This window comes from Miniopterus natalensis, chromosome 8 (genome assembly GCF_054644295.1).
Source record: "Miniopterus natalensis isolate mMinNat1 chromosome 8, mMinNat1.hap1, whole genome shotgun sequence".
NCBI classification, from domain to species: Eukaryota; Metazoa; Chordata; class Mammalia; order Chiroptera; family Miniopteridae; genus Miniopterus; species Miniopterus natalensis.
The window spans coordinates 18,299,500-18,316,664 of record NC_142088.1 but is presented as its reverse complement, the minus strand read 5'-3'; the positions used below and the strand labels follow the sequence as shown (position 1 = coordinate 18,316,664).

At 42.2% G+C, this 17,165-nt stretch overlaps 1 protein-coding gene across 3 annotated transcripts in view; it reads right to left on the bottom strand.

Annotated features, from left to right (window-relative positions):
• PLEKHM3 (pleckstrin homology domain containing M3) overlaps nt 1-17,165 on the bottom strand; it is a 156,746-nt gene that overhangs the window by 116,629 nt on the left and 22,952 nt on the right. For all 3 annotated transcript variants that reach the window (XM_087819620.1, XM_016196718.2, XM_016196719.2), the window contains exon 3: nt 6,876-7,811. In XM_087819620.1, coding sequence (XP_087675746.1) covers nt 6,876-7,811 — 936 coding nt within the window. The remainder of the gene's footprint in view (nt 1-6,875; nt 7,812-17,165) is intronic.

The following is a 17,165-nucleotide window of genomic DNA, read 5'->3' as shown; positions in this document are numbered from 1 at the left end:
CACCCTCAACCAGACGACAATGTCCTGGGGATCCAGCCCCTAACTATGCTGCTCTTATATCTCCCATAGCACCTACAACAGGAGCACACAACAGAAATTTAAGTTTTATCCTTGACAGATAGGGAGTAAAAGCCAAGCAGATTTTTCTCTGAGCTTAATTCTGTAAGAAATATAAGGATGCCATTTAAAATGGGGAGGTGGGAAGGGACACCACTTTAGCTCTTCAGCTTTCAAAATCTCTACAACAGGGATTCTCTGACATAAACTGAGGCAGGATGTAACAATCTCCAAGCCAGTGGCCATAAAAGCTTAACCCCTTATCTCCCAGTCCCATTCTCCTGCTCACCCCTTTCAAGCCCCTCAGACCCTCTTGGAGGGGTTAAATAAATCTTTGAAAAGTACAGCCTGAACCTCACCCTGCTTGCATATCCCAAGGTGCGTGGTAGAGCATATGTGTGGCACCCATGAGGAGCTTACTAAATGCTTGTTGAAATGAACCTTCCACCAAACTCCACGTAAGGATTTTACTATTGGCAACCCCTCCGTGGTCTTATTCAAGGTTGGGGAAATAAAACTTAGCCTTTCAGGATAAACATATATGCACAAACTAGAGATTTCTCCTCTGGAATACAGAAATCCAATACGCTAACAAACAAAATGACTTAGACAATACAAGGTGAGAAGACAACAATGGACTAAGCAATTCTAAGCTGTTTATATGAGGTTGGGGGGGGTGCATCTAAGTTTTCCTTCATTATCTTTTTCTCCTCCAACTGGCTACTTGTCTATTCCTTAACTCAAATAAATCTTCATCTCACTGCCATTCCTAGCAAGTGGGAGACAAATTTGAAAATAGTAGTAAACATAAGAATTGGAGATACCAAGGAAAGTCCATTTCTTTTTATTTCTTTCTCTCATTTCCTTAGGAGATCTGGCACTTTTGCTGCTATAGGATCTTCTAATTTTTCACATGGAAATCAAAACAGATTTTGGCTACATTAGTACTTTTTTTTAAGAGCATAATATACAACTTCCCTTCTTGACACTTAGAAACCTACAGATCTTTCTTTGTCTAGACTCACATGCATAATCAGCTCCCACATTTAATTTCTCTTTTTCTTAGGAACTGCTATTCTGCATGATTTACTCCCAGGGCAATAAGTAACTAACTATGCCCAACTCAAAAATATTGCTTACTTCCAGACTGGCAGCTATTTAATGAATAATTAACCACTCCGTACTTTCTATCAGGGATGCTTGTATTACCAGGGTAAAGGTATCCTTTATGTCTAAACAATGTCATAAAACAGGCCTTTGCCAGAAAGACACCCTCATTTATCACATGAAATGCCATGAGGTATTAACAAGGTCGATACTGTTTGTTTAATATATTTTGCTTTCATAGGGGCTTGAAATGATTTGTTTTTGCAGCTGTAACAGAGTTAAATTAGGGATTTAGCTCCGGTTTAGCTAGTTGAGCATATAGAACAACCAGGGGCTATTAATTATCTGCCTGGAGGGCTTTGGTCATCTTCCCACAATTTACAGCATCCTTGGAGTACTGAGTTCCACCACAAGCAACCAGATTCTATCCTCAAATAATCAATCCCCACTTCTCAGGAACTAAGGGGAGACTAAATAATTCGAATTTCTATTTCTTACTCTACAACACTTCTCTCAACATGTAAATGTTATTAGTGCACAGATTTTTATTTTAAAGTGACTAATGAATTTAAGAGAAAATCTTAGTTAAAGACTAGTTTCAGACATCCGTTCTCACAAATGAGAAACTTAAAAAAACACTTTTTTGACCTTAAAGCACCAATAATCAGCCTCCTTCCTCTTTCTCTCCTCTCACAGGGCTGTTTTGCCTTAAATGGAGCAGGGGGAAGAGGAGGAAGTTGGCTCCAAAGATAAACTTGTCAAAAGCCTGCACTACAATACTAATTCCTCTCTACCTGTTTGTGAATGTCAGCTGGGAGCAAGCACTGAAAAGATTTGGAGGAAAAAAGCAAAGGGGAGAAGGGGGGAGGGAAAAGGGGGGGCGAAGAAAAACTAGAGAGCAATTCAAACAAAAATGAAATCACACACACACACACACACACACACACACACACTCTCGGACACACAAAGAGAGGGAAAAAACGTTCCCCCCAACTCAGGTCCTAACAACATACTTCTTTATCAGAGGTTCATTGTCAATCAATTAGCCGAGGCAGCGGGGGTCTGTGAGGTGGGGGCGTCCGGGGGAACAATGGGCAGCCCTGTTGTATTACTATTTAATCACTTTTGCTAAATAAATAGAGCAGCCCCGAGGTGCTGTCATGTCAAGGGAATTTATAACAAAAAAAAACTTCATTTTTCATTGGTCATTCCTTTTTCTCCCTCAGGACAAGAGAGGGTTATTACAGTAGCCTAAAGTCCCATCTTTGTGTTTCTTGCCTTTGATTCCCACTCGGACCCTGCCACTTTCTGGCACTAATTTGTCAGGCTGAACAAAGAGAGGATTTGTACCTCCTGTAAGGTCTCAATTAGGAATGGCTTCTGCTATATTATGTGCCATTCAGAGAGGACACAATGCCGGTAATTACAGGAATTTGCACTAAATGGCTGAAGAATTCACAGCAAAACTTCCCCCACCCTCCCCACCTTGGGCTTACCCCTCCCAAGGGCTGGGGGGAAAAAAAGGAAAGCAAAAAGCTCTTAAAGCCAGAGAGACGTAATTACCAACAGCAGCCCCAAGAGGTTAAACAGCAGCTGAAGGAGTAAAACCACAAAAACTGACAGTGTGGAAATGGTGGCGGGATCCGCGAGGCTCACTCTCTTTCTTGCTGTCTCTCCGGTGTGACTTCAGTTCAGAATCCGGAACATGGTTCCACAGTGGGCCATCCAATTTCACTTCCAGATTACAAAGCAGTCACAGAAGGAATGCTTTAAAAGGCGAGCTTTGCATCTCCCTGTTACAACTGTAAACAAGGCCCTGGGCCCTTTTACCATAGTACTGGACTCAATTGCTAGGTTTCTTGATTGCCGGAAAATTACAGGAAAAATATCTGTGTGTACTAGTGCCAAGAAAACCATGTTATCTGTTGAGGGGAAATAGGTATGTATACATGTCGAATTCCTGAAGAAAACAGGGCTGCTGCCTTATAGCCTAATTTATGCAGCTATCTGTGAACAACCTAACTTAGGACCACTTACAGGTGCATACTTGATAAATATTTTAATAAGCCGCATAATCATTTGTTTTAACATTAATATTTTAATAGCACAGATTCCCCATGGCCAAACAATTCTGAATCCCAACCAGTAACTGCACTAAAGACACGGACCTCATCTCCTGCTACAAGGATGCTTCTGAAAAGCTGTACGGAAGCGCCACCAAATTAATTATTCTTCAACACCACATTCATCACGTGCTCCTCTGCTCAGGAACCTCTGCAGCTCTAGGGTCAAGCATTAAGTTCAACCCTTCCAAACTGCCCCATTTCTGTAGGTCAACAATGACTCAATATCTGCAGTGTCCTACAGTTCCGCCTGGTACACCTTTGACAGTTCTCTAACCCCATGGGTGGGCCTGCCTTCTACAGACCTTGTCACAGTTGCCATTTGGCATTCAGGATGTGATCATCTGATTGATGTCTGTCTTCCCTAGTGGACTGCAGGTTCCAAGAGTGCGGGGACCATGTCTACTTGTAGCATTGACTTGCCCAGGTGCACCCAAGTTTCAGGTGCGTGGTCAGAAACATGGCACACAACAAATGGTAGAATGAATGGAAGAAATTAATTTTCAAAGGCATATATTCAGGGAGAGGAAATAGCAGGTGTAAAGGCTGTGGAGGCAGGACTGACCAAGGTAGGTTCCAGAACAGTGAGAAGACCACCATGGCTGGGCTTCCCAAGCATAGGGCAGCCGTGGAGCTGAGAGGAAGTCATGGAACAAACCACACATAATCAAATACAACTATAAAAAGTTCAAACACATGCTAAGAAATATACAGTTATCCATAAGCATGCATTTTCAAAACCATAACCTCAGACATTTTTGGATGGCTGTGGTCCATTCTCTCTGCAGGGGCACTTTAAGTTTCAAAGGAGACTATAGAAGATTCTTCACCTACAGAAAGAATTTGGTGCAATAAGGCCAACTGCACTATTTTGTAGGTTTAAAAGCCAACATTTGTGGCTCCCCTGAATAGCAACTGAATGATATCATTAATAAAGAGCTACTCAGTGCAATCTTCCACTGTTAAGGTTTATCCATCGAAAATATTCAAAGGGGGAGATGACTAAGTGGACATAAAAACTTACAGTCTAAAGAGGCTCACTAAAACCATGAAATATTGTGAATTAGCTTCTCCTTAAAATAACAGATATAGCCAAGATTCAACTCAAAACAATTTACTGGACTTTCTGGCCTTCTGGAAGGTAAACATGCTATGTAACCAGCTTTTTCACCAAATGAGTGTTTTTATGAGGATGCAAAGCTAGGGAACACAAGTACTACACGAAGAAGCAGCTGGTTTAGATTAACTGTGTTTTGTAAGAAACATAGATCAATTTTTAAAGTTCCATCTGCTATAATAATCCTTGATATAATGAAGAGCCTCCCAAGTAATTTAAAAAACATTCAGAGCTTTGCTTAACAAGTTTCTGCCTTTTTCTTTTGAGACTCTGCCCCCTACAGGAGATGAAGTATTCCTACCTGAGGTAGGAAGCAAGTATTCCATGCACGGGCAATTAAGGAAAATGAAAAGCAACCGGGTAAAACCACATGTTTCGCAAAAGCCACCAAATGCAGCAGTGTTTCCAATGGAAGAGAGAGCAATGAAATGAAATGAAATTTTCGACTTTGGAATTGGCCACACTACACAAATTAGGATTGATCTCTCCCCACGCCAAATTAAAAACCTGCCTGTGCCCTATTAAATCTCCAAACTGAAACATGAAGGTAAAAGCTGAGTAGAGCAAATGAGTTTTAGACTATATTACCCCTGTCTCCTGGACTCCCTACTACCATCCATCCCAACCTCTGCTCCAACCAGCCAAATTTACTGAACACCGCAGAGGGAGGCACCCTAAAAAATGGAACCCAAAGCAGCTGCCCAAAAGCTCTATCACTGCCCATTATCTAACCATTTTCCTAGTCTTTTCCACTTAGCAACCTTCTCCTGCCTCTTCTACTCATTTTCTCTTGTCTTTTTCCTGATTTCATTTCTCCACTGCAAGAGGCAGGGGCCTGCTGAATGGTATCCTCTACCCTCGTCTCTCCTTCCTGTCTGAGAGCTAGGAATGCTGCTAATGCAGCAAGAGCAGCGCACACCTCCCCGGAGGCAAACTAGGCGACAACCAGGTGACAATCCTTATGTTACACCAGAGGGTTTTCTTCCTTTTACTAGATTTCCCAATTCAGCTGCTCCCACCCCTACCTTGAGAACTAAGCTGAGCTGTTCTCCGATTCCAATAACGCAACAGATTTGTTGACCCTGTCAGCAATCTAAAACCAGAGAAGTGTACCATAATTCCAGAATGTCCACAAAGCAAGCTCCCAATAAATTACTGTTGAATGTCTGGACTTTGAAATATGCTCTACTAATATAATTAGATACCGAAAGATCAACCATTTCTAAAGAACTGAACTAAAACCAGTGTCTCCTTATTTCAAAGCCATTTTCCAAAAGTAGATGGCTGACTGAAGACGAGGACTTCCTGGCCTGCAGATACATATACACACGTACAGCTTCCTCGCTGGCTGGGTGTCTCCAGTCTCTTCAACCCCACCCTGCAAACTTCTGCTTCCTGGCCACTGAGGCCCTCCAGGCAAAGCAGGGACAATTCACTTACCCCTCCCCAGGACTCTCCTTAGGTAAATTATCTTTCAATAGAAAAGGCCACCATCATAACTAACCTAAATTCAAAGCGAAGGTTTTCAGTGGGCCACCATTATTTGGCTTTGCAATACGGGAGCAAGCACAAAATTTAACATTTAAAATTTGATCTTGGTTGGTGGTGAGCTTCTTGTACATTTTAAAACAACATACTTAAATCTCCTATATTTGAATTGAAATATTCCAAATCAGGCTTCCAATTAAAGCTGCCTTTGTGGTACATTTCTTATCACAGATAGGGGGGTTTAGCAAAAGTGAAATAATTTTATTTCGTTAATAGTAGGTTTGTAAATTTGGCTTAGTGAGTTTTTTTTCTTTCTAGTTTATTATTGGAGAAGGTGAGAGGAATGGGGAGAACAAAAGAGAAGCAGTAACAGGGTTTTAAGAAATAAGAGATGATTGGCCTTGAACTCCACTTTGTCTCTCTCCCTTGTACAGCGGTTCCAGAAGCCCGAGCTTCCCCAGGCTGCGACACAGGCCCATGGCGACTAGAGGTCATCTGCTTACTCATCCCCTCCCTGCTCTTACCCTCTTCCACATTTTTATCAAGGCTGACTCCGGAGATTCCACCTTAACAGGATCTGACAAGGTCATGAGCAATGGCAGTAACTGGCCACGGGACCTTTTCCTTGCCTAAGAATGTGAGTTGTCAGCTTTGGGCCTGAATGTCTCTTATGAGATAGACTGTGGCCTCCACATTCGCAGTGACCTTTACCTAAGGAGGCAGAGGGAGCAGAATCACAGCAGACGCAGGAAGCCTAGTCTAGTTAGGCAATGCTCTGGCTCAGTCACTTTGATGCAATGGGGTCTGTCACCTCTGCTTCCATACTTACTTCACCAGCACAGCGTGAGGACAAACAGAGGTTCTAATACAGCTTCTTAAACAAGAAGGAGTTGTGACTGGCCTACTGGGGGGGGCTTTAACTGAATTCCAATTGTGAGAGTCAGACTGTTTAATGAGCTGTAGGCTGAAAATCTGCTTCTTACCTGCACATTTGAAACTCTGAGCGGTGAGTCCTCGTTCCAAAGACAAAGTCGTCAGAATGCTGAGGAAGCTGGTGGTCACGGACTGACGTTTGTTCTTCCTGAGTTCATGCCCCCCCACCTGGTCCTGGGGCTTGCTCCTCAGTGTGACTTGCAGGTTTTGCTCTGAACTCCTCGCCACGTTGGCAGCTGTTTTCAGGGCCTCCATCCACTCCTGAGCCCTCTGCCGCGTCTCAGCACGAAGGCGGAGGACATCCTGGGGGAAAATGACTTGAAAGCAAGAGTCACAGTCGTCCAGGTTGTCCATCTGGACAGCCAGACACACATCCACATTGTAGCTTAGCAGGGGATCCTCATCTAGCTTGCCGGGCTGAAAAGCCATGAGGTAGGCCCTGCTCAGAACAAACGTAAACGCCTTCCAGTTGTTCTGCACAGTCAGCCTGTATAGAGTCCCGGACTTGAGGATGTTCTGGTACTGTCTGGGGCTGTCCGAGACGGGGGACCGCATGAGCAGCTCACTGGATTTCTTCTGTAAACAATGACTCTGTGTACAGTCAAAATGATAACCAAGCGCCGGTGAGTTCGCCAGCTCATCCTGCCGTCCCACGTAGCCAGGCACCACAGCATGCACCACCTCCCAGAGCTTCTGCCCCCAGTCCAAAGCCTCCCACGGGGACTCTGCCTTTAGCTGCAGCTGAGTGTTGTCATACAGAACAGTGTCCACCAGCCTGGCCTCAAGGTTGCCTAGGACAGATATGCTCTGGAAGTGTGAGAGCTGGTACGTGGCATCCAGGTTCTGATTCCCGCTGCTGTCGTGGCTGTAGAAGTTCAAGTTGTAAGGTGAGAGTTCTGCGTAATAGCTCTGCCAGTAGCTGTCATGGTCCTTCCTAACCTCCAGGTAACCCTTCTTCAGAATGTTTGGGAATGCCTGCTTGTGATCTAGAAAGAAAAAAAAACAAAAGAGCAGTGTATTAATTCATTAATATGAACAAATCAAATGGGATGAAAGGCAGGTCCAAACCCAGCTGGTGTGGCTCAGGATCCAGGAGATCGCAGTTCGATTCCTGGTCAGGGCATATGCCCAGGTTGCAGGCTCGATCCCCAGCAGGGGGCGTGCAGGCGGCAGCCAATCAATGACTCTCTCATCACTGATGTTTCTCTCTCTCTCCCTCTCCCTTCCTCTCTCTGAAATCAATAAAGATATATTTTTTAAAAATAAAAATAAAACGCAGGTTCAAGAAACCAAATGGATCAGGAGTCGACACCTTTCTGGTTCAAATTAAACACACGGCAGGTGATAAAATTCCAAGAGAGTACCTAATTGACAAGATGTGATTGGGGAAAATCCCAGGTCTAAAAAATGTAACTAAGGTGGAATAATGAGTACAAGAGTAAGTACTGGGGAGAAAAGCAACGTCCATATGACGGGCAGAGGTCTGTGTAGAAAGCAGAAATACTGGGAAAATCTGACTACCTCTGCCCTGTGGACCCATGAAACAATTACTCTTTGCCAGGATTTCTCGTTTTCTAGGTAACATTCTACAAAGTACCAAATACACGAGACAGAACGTTCCTCCTGCCACCTGGCCTAACTCCCTGCCGATACTCACCGTTCTTTAGGGTGCTGGAGCCACGAAGAGTGGATGGAAAGGGCAGAGCAGGAGTGTGCCGCTCACAGACTCCTGTTTCTCAAACACTCACATTAATCTTCAAGGCCAGTTTATGAGCCTTCAGTCTTACAGCCAGTCTCCAGACTTGACTCAACTAGTTCTCTCTAGGTCTCTGCTTAGACAGCAATTCTCATCTCTGAGCCTGATTGTGTTTATGCTGTTCCCTCCATATGCAATGCCCCTTCCCACCACTTCCACCAGCTCCCACCAGCTTCTGCTCACCCTTCACTAAGCTATCCCTTCTTCCAGCAGGAGGTTTGTCCTGACTTCCCCACCCCACCCCCTTGCCTGCACACACACACCCCTTGGTCAGTATCAGGTACCCCACTATATTACCCCTCTTCGGTGGGCTCTTATTAAGCTGTATTATAATCATTTATTAAAATTTAAATATCAAAACAAATAAAATATATTTTGGAGGGGTTTTTTTTAGTCTTTCCTCCCTACTAAGGGCAGAGGTGAGGTCTGTCTTTTCATCTTTATATCATAGCACAGAATGCAATGCCCAGTAAACAGTAGGTACTTTAAAATAACTTGTTGAATTAGAAATAGAGCTTCTAGCACAATGCCCAGCATATAATAGGCCTAATTCCCTTCCTTTCCATGCTGTTTCACAAGTTTATCTGGTCATGCCATCTTTATCAATGACTAGCTGCTATATATACACAAGTTTGATACTTTGGTAAAAGGGGACATCACTTGGGAGACTTCCTGATACGTTAATCAGGCATGACAATGACAACCCTGCAAGAGGAAGCAGTCCTCCCTGGCAGAGACTTTTATTTCTGAGATGTTTCTCAACCTCTTCGCTGACACACATTGGAGACAGTCAGAAGCTGAGTCATTCCCTAAAGAAAACAAATCACACTCCCAAAGGGTATGACTTCTGATCTTGGCTGAAGAAAAAGAGAGTAACACAGATCTAGATCTAAAATAGCAAACCAGAAGAGAAAAGGAAAGAAGTGAGGGGGAGAAAAGCCTATTTTACCTGCTTTACATCTCTGGTCCTGACAGTCATTAGTATTTCTGTGGTAACGCAAAAGCCACTAATTTCTTACAACCCACACTAATCCCTTTGTAGAAAGAGATAATGGATGCCTATTCTCAGGTTATCTTTCTGCTCTGATAATGCAATCAGGGAGGCAGAGCTGTTAGACCCTGCTGCCGCCTCTCCACTCTCACTGCCATCGAGTGCTGATGACAGTCCCACCTTTTCCATAGTAAGACTCCTAACCAGGGCCCCTCCATCCCCACCCCTCTGTGACCCAGCGGTTCAGCCATGCAGCCCTGAGTAAAATAAAAACCGCCTCTCTAGCTTTTAGCTGGGAATTCTCCTCTTCTTTTCTTTCCTCCCTGAGAGCTTTTCACAACAGCTACCATGAATTAGAAATTCTACTTTAACTGGGCCGAAAGCGGCAGCAAACCTGACTAAAACCTCACTTCTTTCTAGCTGTGCCAGCTAGGGTGGTAGATGAGAGGTCCTTGGGTGAACTGAACAAGAAGTCCTCTTAGGGAGTCTCAAAAGTTCCCTCACCTTCCTGATGCAGAAGGATTAAAAAATGCACTGTGTTTCAATATTTTTCCCTACCTCCGCTCAGCCCTCTCTCAACAAGAATGTCAAGTGGAGACAGAGAGGGGTGTTAGTCATAGGAAATGGCCCATACTTAAAGGCTGAGCTTGTAATGTAATTTCTTGAAAGAGAAGAATCCAGAAGAAAGCAAATGTGATCAGAAAACTATTCCCCGGGGTGTGTATTTCCCTCTGGAGTGCCTGTTTAGAGCAGACCTTATTAATATTTTGGGTGTGAAGTATTAATTATCTGTGACTGTAGAGAACCGGAGAACTACCATTTCTCTTCAGTCTCTAACAACTGGTACTTCCTATTGGATCTAAAGTTTATTTTTAATATTTTTCTCTATTGACAAAGCAGAAGCTCTATATTTAAACCTAAGCTTCACTAATTTACTATAGTTCAACTTCTGTTTCCCCAGACCACATCATTTCAACTTATTTAATTAACCCACGCACATTACTGTAGAGTGTTCAGTTTTACAAATTAATATAATATCTGTCTTAAATAATATCATAAGTGATTCAGAGGGGACTACTGACAAAGATGATAGTGACTGCCTCAATCAAATAAAGAGGATCAAAATGAACTGCTGTGCCTGTAAACTTCATACTGCAACCACAAGGCACTGCAACCACACTCTTTGACTCCCACTGCTTTCCACTTTCTAGCACGAAGGCCTGGCTCGGTTCCCCCTCAGTGAAGACTCTTCTCCTCTCTGGCTTGCCCTGCGGTAGCCCGCGCAGCGCTTTAAGGACAACACTTACTACCAAGGGAAGGGAAAGAGAGCATGTTCCCCATCACGCACCTGAACCACTTCTGTACTGCCACTCACCAGAGTTCCCCTTTGGCCATGATTTCCTCTATCTGTTCTCAAAAGTTCCCATTCTCATGGCCACCACCCTCATCAAAAGCTTACACAGCTCCCACTTCCAGTCCTCCTCCTTCCTGGCCAGTTCACACAGCTACCAGGTTAACCTTTCTCAGGTCACTCGACATGCCAGAACCCTTCACAGCTTCCCTGCTGCTACACAGTGAAGTCCAAACTCCTTAGCTTGGCCTTACAAGATTTTATTATGGAAAATTTCAAACACATTCAAGAGCATGTAAAATGAACATCCCATGGCATCATCCCTCAGCTTCAAAAACCATCCAGTTTCTGCTATTCTTGTTTCATCTCTCCAACCCACTCCAACTCTTACTATTATTATTATTATTATTACTGCAGACATTTTATCATCTGTATTATAAATACTTCAGGGTGTATCTCTACCAAATTAGAATTTAAAAATATATATATGATACCATTTTCACTCCCAACAACATAATTCCTTACCTAATACCCAGTGTGTGTCCAATTTCCCCAGATTACCTCAAAAATTTCTTGAATACAGATGGTTCATTCAAATTAGGAAATTAGGTTCACATGTTGATTTGGTTGCTATGTCTTTTAAGTCTCTTTAAATCTGTAACAGTGTGGTGAATTGGGGGGGCAGGCAGGGTGAAGGGGATCGATAGAGAAAACAAGGGGATATCTGTAATACTTTCAACGATAAAGATAATTTTTTTTTTTAATAGAGAAAAGGTAATTACACATCCTCAGAGGCACAAGGTCTCCTGAGAACTGGCCATCCACCTGCCAGCTCCATTCCATCTTCCATTGTAAAGTGCTGGCCACAGTGGTACTCACAGGTATTTGTTAAACTTATTCTGGTAGAAATGAACTAGTCTCAAGTACTATCTTTCCTGTGAGCTACTTTGGATGCCTTTCTTTACGGATAAAAAAAAATATCCCATTAGCTCTCCCTTCATAATAAACCTAGGGAAAAAGACATATTATCTGTGTAGGCTCTAATAGAAATAGGCCTGTACTACACCTGCTACATATTAGCTACATACATCGACAGGGATCTTTTCCATCTAAGTTCTTTGCTATGGGCAGCAGGAATAGAGCATAAGTCAATACAGTCCCAGACAATTTTACTTCTCAAGTGCGAACCTGACCAGGAGATCACACACCCAACCAGCTTTATAAAAGAGGCTTTCTGCTTTCTGTGACAAGGGTAATCTCTCATCTTAATAGAACTTTTGACTCAGAAAATTCCAAATATCAACTTTCAAACTATGCTCAGTCATTGTCATGGTAAGCTTTCTACTCCTCTAATCTATAGAAATTAAGTATAAAAGAATCTCCTATACTTAGGCCAACAGACTTTAATATAAATGGCATGTCATTACTATGTCTTGGGTAACATACAGAATCACAGAAACTTAGAAATTTCTTTAGCGCATCCCCCTCAGAGGCAGGACCTGTCAGTTGCTTATCCCATTGGATAGTTCTCTGCCCCTCTTCCTTCCTTCTTTTCCAACAGAGCCCTATTTTGTTCAGGTATGGTGGCATATGCTTAAAGGAGATGGCCTCTCCCCAGCCCCATGGAAACAATCATGATTTGTTTAATCCAAATCATAGTAATTCTATTTTCCTTTGCCAGAGATTGCTTTAGGGGTGTGCATGTGACCCAATCTGGCTGCTGAGAGGGAGTTTTGGAAAGAGATGCAGAGGAGGTGCCCTGCTTTCCCTTCCTGAGTTTGGCTGTTGATATATAAGAAAATAATCTTTTGGACTGCTATAGCCATCTTGTACCTATGAGGGGGAGAGAAGAGACATCACCAATACACTGAGGACAGCAGAGCAAAAAGATGGAAAGTGCCTGGATCCTTGATGACCCTGAGACAACCTACACATGAAATTCTTAAGTGTTTATTGCATATAGTGCTTGACATTCACTAAGTATTCAATAGCCATCTGTTAGATAAATGAAAATGTAATAGGGTAAATGGCCTTACTATTTCTACTTTTAGTTGAGTATGCTATTACTTGCTTCTGAAAACATTCTAAATGATTTAACAGGTTTGGAAAGAGATTTCAGGAAGAAAAATGACTTGGCCAAGGTTATACCACAAAGTGCGCAAGTTGAGAGTAGAATTCTAAAATCCATACATTTAATCTGGATCAAACTGTGTTTTATTTGTGGTGGAAGAAATAAGTCCTAAACTTCCTCAGGCTTGAGAGATGGTATTTTTGAGTGGTTATGTGTGGCCTCCAATGTCCAGCCTGGCTTGGGATGCTAGCCCCACCACATACTAGCTGTATGGCCTGGCATGAGGTCAACTTCTCTAAGGCTCAGCTTCCTCATTTGTAAAACCAGAACAATATCATCTATCATATTAAACTATTATAAATATTAAATAAGATAAATGATGAACAAGTTTTAGCACAGAACTGGGCATAAAGTTAACTTTCATTAAATGATAGTATTAATAATAACAAACTTCATTTAACTTGACTCAAGCTATAGGTAAGGAAAATAGAGAGGCAATTTCCATTTTGGAAAAAAAAAAACACACTGTAATGTTCTGATTTTCTAAGCACCTATACATAAAATTCAACCAAACACATTGCAGATGCTCATGTTGGTACAATACAATGTTTTCTATAATATGGTTCCTATCACCAAAGACCTTCCAACCTAATGAGGGAGATGGAGGTATAAGCAATTACTTACAATGAAAGCAGCATGAAATGTGCTATAGAAACATAAGGTGGAAAAAGAATTTTAATTGAGAAAAATATGGAAAGGTCTCAGGGAGGATGTGGCATTTGAATTGGTCCTTGAAAGATAATGGAGGGTTTTGAAAAGTGAAACAGGCAGGGAAAGTATTCTGGGATGAAGAGACAGCATGAGCAAAGGCCCGGGAGCTTGAAAGCACATGGCGCATTAAAAAATGGCACAAAGATGGGCTGGAAAAAGGTGTGGGTGATAAGGTTAGAAATAAATCTGGATGCTTTATAAAATTTATACTTGATTTTGTAAAAAATGGGGAACCATGATTCATTTTTGAGAACAGAATAGCATGGAAGATTTGTGTTTTAAGAAGGTAACTTTAGCAGTTTGTCAAATTAGTAACTATAGTTCTTCTTAGCCAAGAAAGATAAAATACATTAACAGGGCAGCCACAAAAACGCCAGACACTTCATTTTCAGAGTTCCCATATAGAAACGTTAGGAATCAGAATGCAGGCTGTCCATGAGGCACGTCAGGTTTCCCAACAGCTGCCACCAGCCAACTTTCAATAATGTAACCGATGGAAACTATACAACCATATAAAAATCAACTTTCTTTGACCTATTTTAGCAACTTCTTTGTACTGACTAATCTTGCTGAAGGGTGAATCATAAATTCAGCAAGAGACCATGTCCTGGTGACCTCACTTGTTCTAAGCCTGCAGGAATATTCCCACCTCTACTGGCTCCAAGGCTTTTGAGAAACATCATAATTGAAAAAGCAGTCATTTTAGTATAAGTTCCAAATTTGGCTTTTTTTTTTTTTTCAAGTGAAAGATGGGGGAAAAGGGATTCGAAACAGTGTAACATAAAACTCAGGATAAAGAAACCATACTGCCATGGTTTTTCTAGCCCTAAAGAAAATCTCTGCTTGAGACCTTCTCCTAAAGTACTGAGAACAAGAAAACACAGGCATAGGAATGGTACCAGGTCACCAGAGAGTGAAACCGACTGAAACAAAAGCCCAGCTGACCACTGCCCTTGCCAAGCAGATGAAAATGTGAACGCAGTCAGGGAGGGAAAGTAAGTCAGGTTCTAGCGTTCGGCTGAGTTTCAGAGCTTCAGAGCTAATGCAAAGCATTTCTTTAAAAATGTTTGATTTTAAAAAGTACAACAGCAGTTCATCTAGAAGTAGAGTTACCAGGCACACAGAAATCTCTCTGTGTTGAATAATTTCAAGCATACCTATATTTCCATCAACGGTCTGACTAAAGTAATTAGCTCCCACACAACCGTGAGTCAGGGTCAGTTTGAGTACATCCTAGAATGATGTCATTTTAGAGTTGGGAAGGACTGTAGAAATCATTTACCCTGCTTCACTAGGTTTATAAACCGACAGCAACAGCCAAGTGATTTTTCCAAGCCTACATGGTGAGTTAGGATACGATACGTCTGAGCCCTAGCTGAGTGTTCTTCCTGTGGAGCCTCACCTTCCTCTACATGTGCACACACTTACAGGAATAAGTGTGTTTGTATGTGCACATAATCTATTTTTTCATAATGATAAAACTAATGTCCACATGTCCATATGCCCTCCTATGTTCCTACCTTCACATATGTTTACACTGGGTCTGTAATTCTGTAATGTCAGCACCCTGCCTTCTTGGTCCTATGGGAAATTCCCTGGTGCATATGGCTGAACCACTAGTCAGGGAACGAGACAAGATGGCAGTGATGCAAAGGGGTAAAGGGCTAAGTATATATACTTGTCAAGAGCATGTTTGTATAGAACTAAGATTAGTGCCAGGACTGAAAATGAACCATTCTTGCTGTGGAAGCAGGCCCCTCCCTCAGGGCTAGTTCCCAGGCATACCTCACTCCAGCTGCCCGGGGCATGGCAGACGGGGATGGCAGGAAGGAAAGGAAGCTTTGGTCTCCACCACTGCCTTGGATTCTTTAGAAATAACTGTCTCTGTTGCCATCTTAACTTAGATCTATTCCTTCCTATCAAGCTATGAGCTAATCCTTTTGACATTACTATCCAATTCCCAGGTAGCACAGATAGTGTTAACCAGGTTGGATTCAAGCCACACATCATCAGCCTAGAAGGACCCACTAGCAGTACCCTTTATCCATTAGCACAGGCAACATTCCATCTTAAGAAGTCTGTCCTAGGTCTGTCTCTGCCTGAGGTAATGCAATCTCTAGAATGTATTTGCATGCTTCTAAGTAAGACCGAAAAAAGCAGCCAAGATGGGGCAAAACCCCAAGCCATCTTTCCATGGTTACAAACCCAAGGGAGTCAGTTCACTTAAGCTCTCTGCATAGCTAACATTCAAGAATGTGAAAGGCAAGGTTACAGTCTTCCATTTGCGGATTCATTGGTCTGAAGAACTGTGACCAGCTCTGCTCTGTCCATGTATTTTAGCAAATACGTTAAATGCAGAAAACAATCCTTGCTTTTAGCTAGACTGCTCTGGCGTGTCTCAGTTTTTCCTAACCAGTGATCTAATTTTAGTTTGAGGAACATTATCCAGGTCTGTTTCTTCCACATTACTTCCCACCCTCTACCCCTACAGAGATTGATTGCCAATGAGGCTCTCAGAGTGGAGGGTTCCAGAGACCGAGGATTACTGGTTTCCAAAGTAAGGATACAGCCTAGCTTAGTGGTCAAAAGCATGGACTCTGGAGGAAGACTACCTGAGTTCAAATCAAGGTGCCCCTGTTTACTAGCTGTGGGACTAAAAGCATGTTTGAGCGATACTATTTTCAGAGCACTATTTTAGGTACTGAGGATGAAACAATGAGTAACAGTCAATCTCTTCCTCAGTGACTACACACTCTGGTGTGGAAGACAGCAAATGGTGATCATAAGTCAGTATGAGAAAGGGAATGAATGGTCTATTTCCCATTAACAAACCAGTTAACAGCTGTGAGGAGGTACACTTCAAGAAGGCCAATTCAAGAAATATTTATTGTGAGGACATTTTATGAAACAGACTATGCCAGGGAAAAGTAGGAGTGATTGGTAAAGTCACCTTGATTCTCACTGATGAGTTTCAAATTTGATTAATAATAGCAAAATCAATATTATTAAACATTTAAAACATTAACTGTTTACTGTGCCAAACATGGTCCTAAGAAGAAGTGCTTTTAGATGTTTTAACCCACTTAATGCTCACAAGAAACTGAGGTGAATACTACTACTTTTCTACACTTTATGATGAAAAATAATTATTATCATAAAGACAGAGATATTAAGAAACCTGCCCTATGTTACAGAGGTAGTAAGTACTGGAACAAGGATTGAAACTCTAACAGGGTAGGTTTAGAGTCAGTGTTTTTAACCAATCCACTATCTTGTTTGACCAGAAGGTCTTCTTCAGACAGGCTTGCCCATTAACAAAACAGCTGGTATTACAGCCAGCTACCCACAGCCCTCAGTATCCCAAAACCTGATCTGCTTTATAAAAGCAGCATTTATCTTC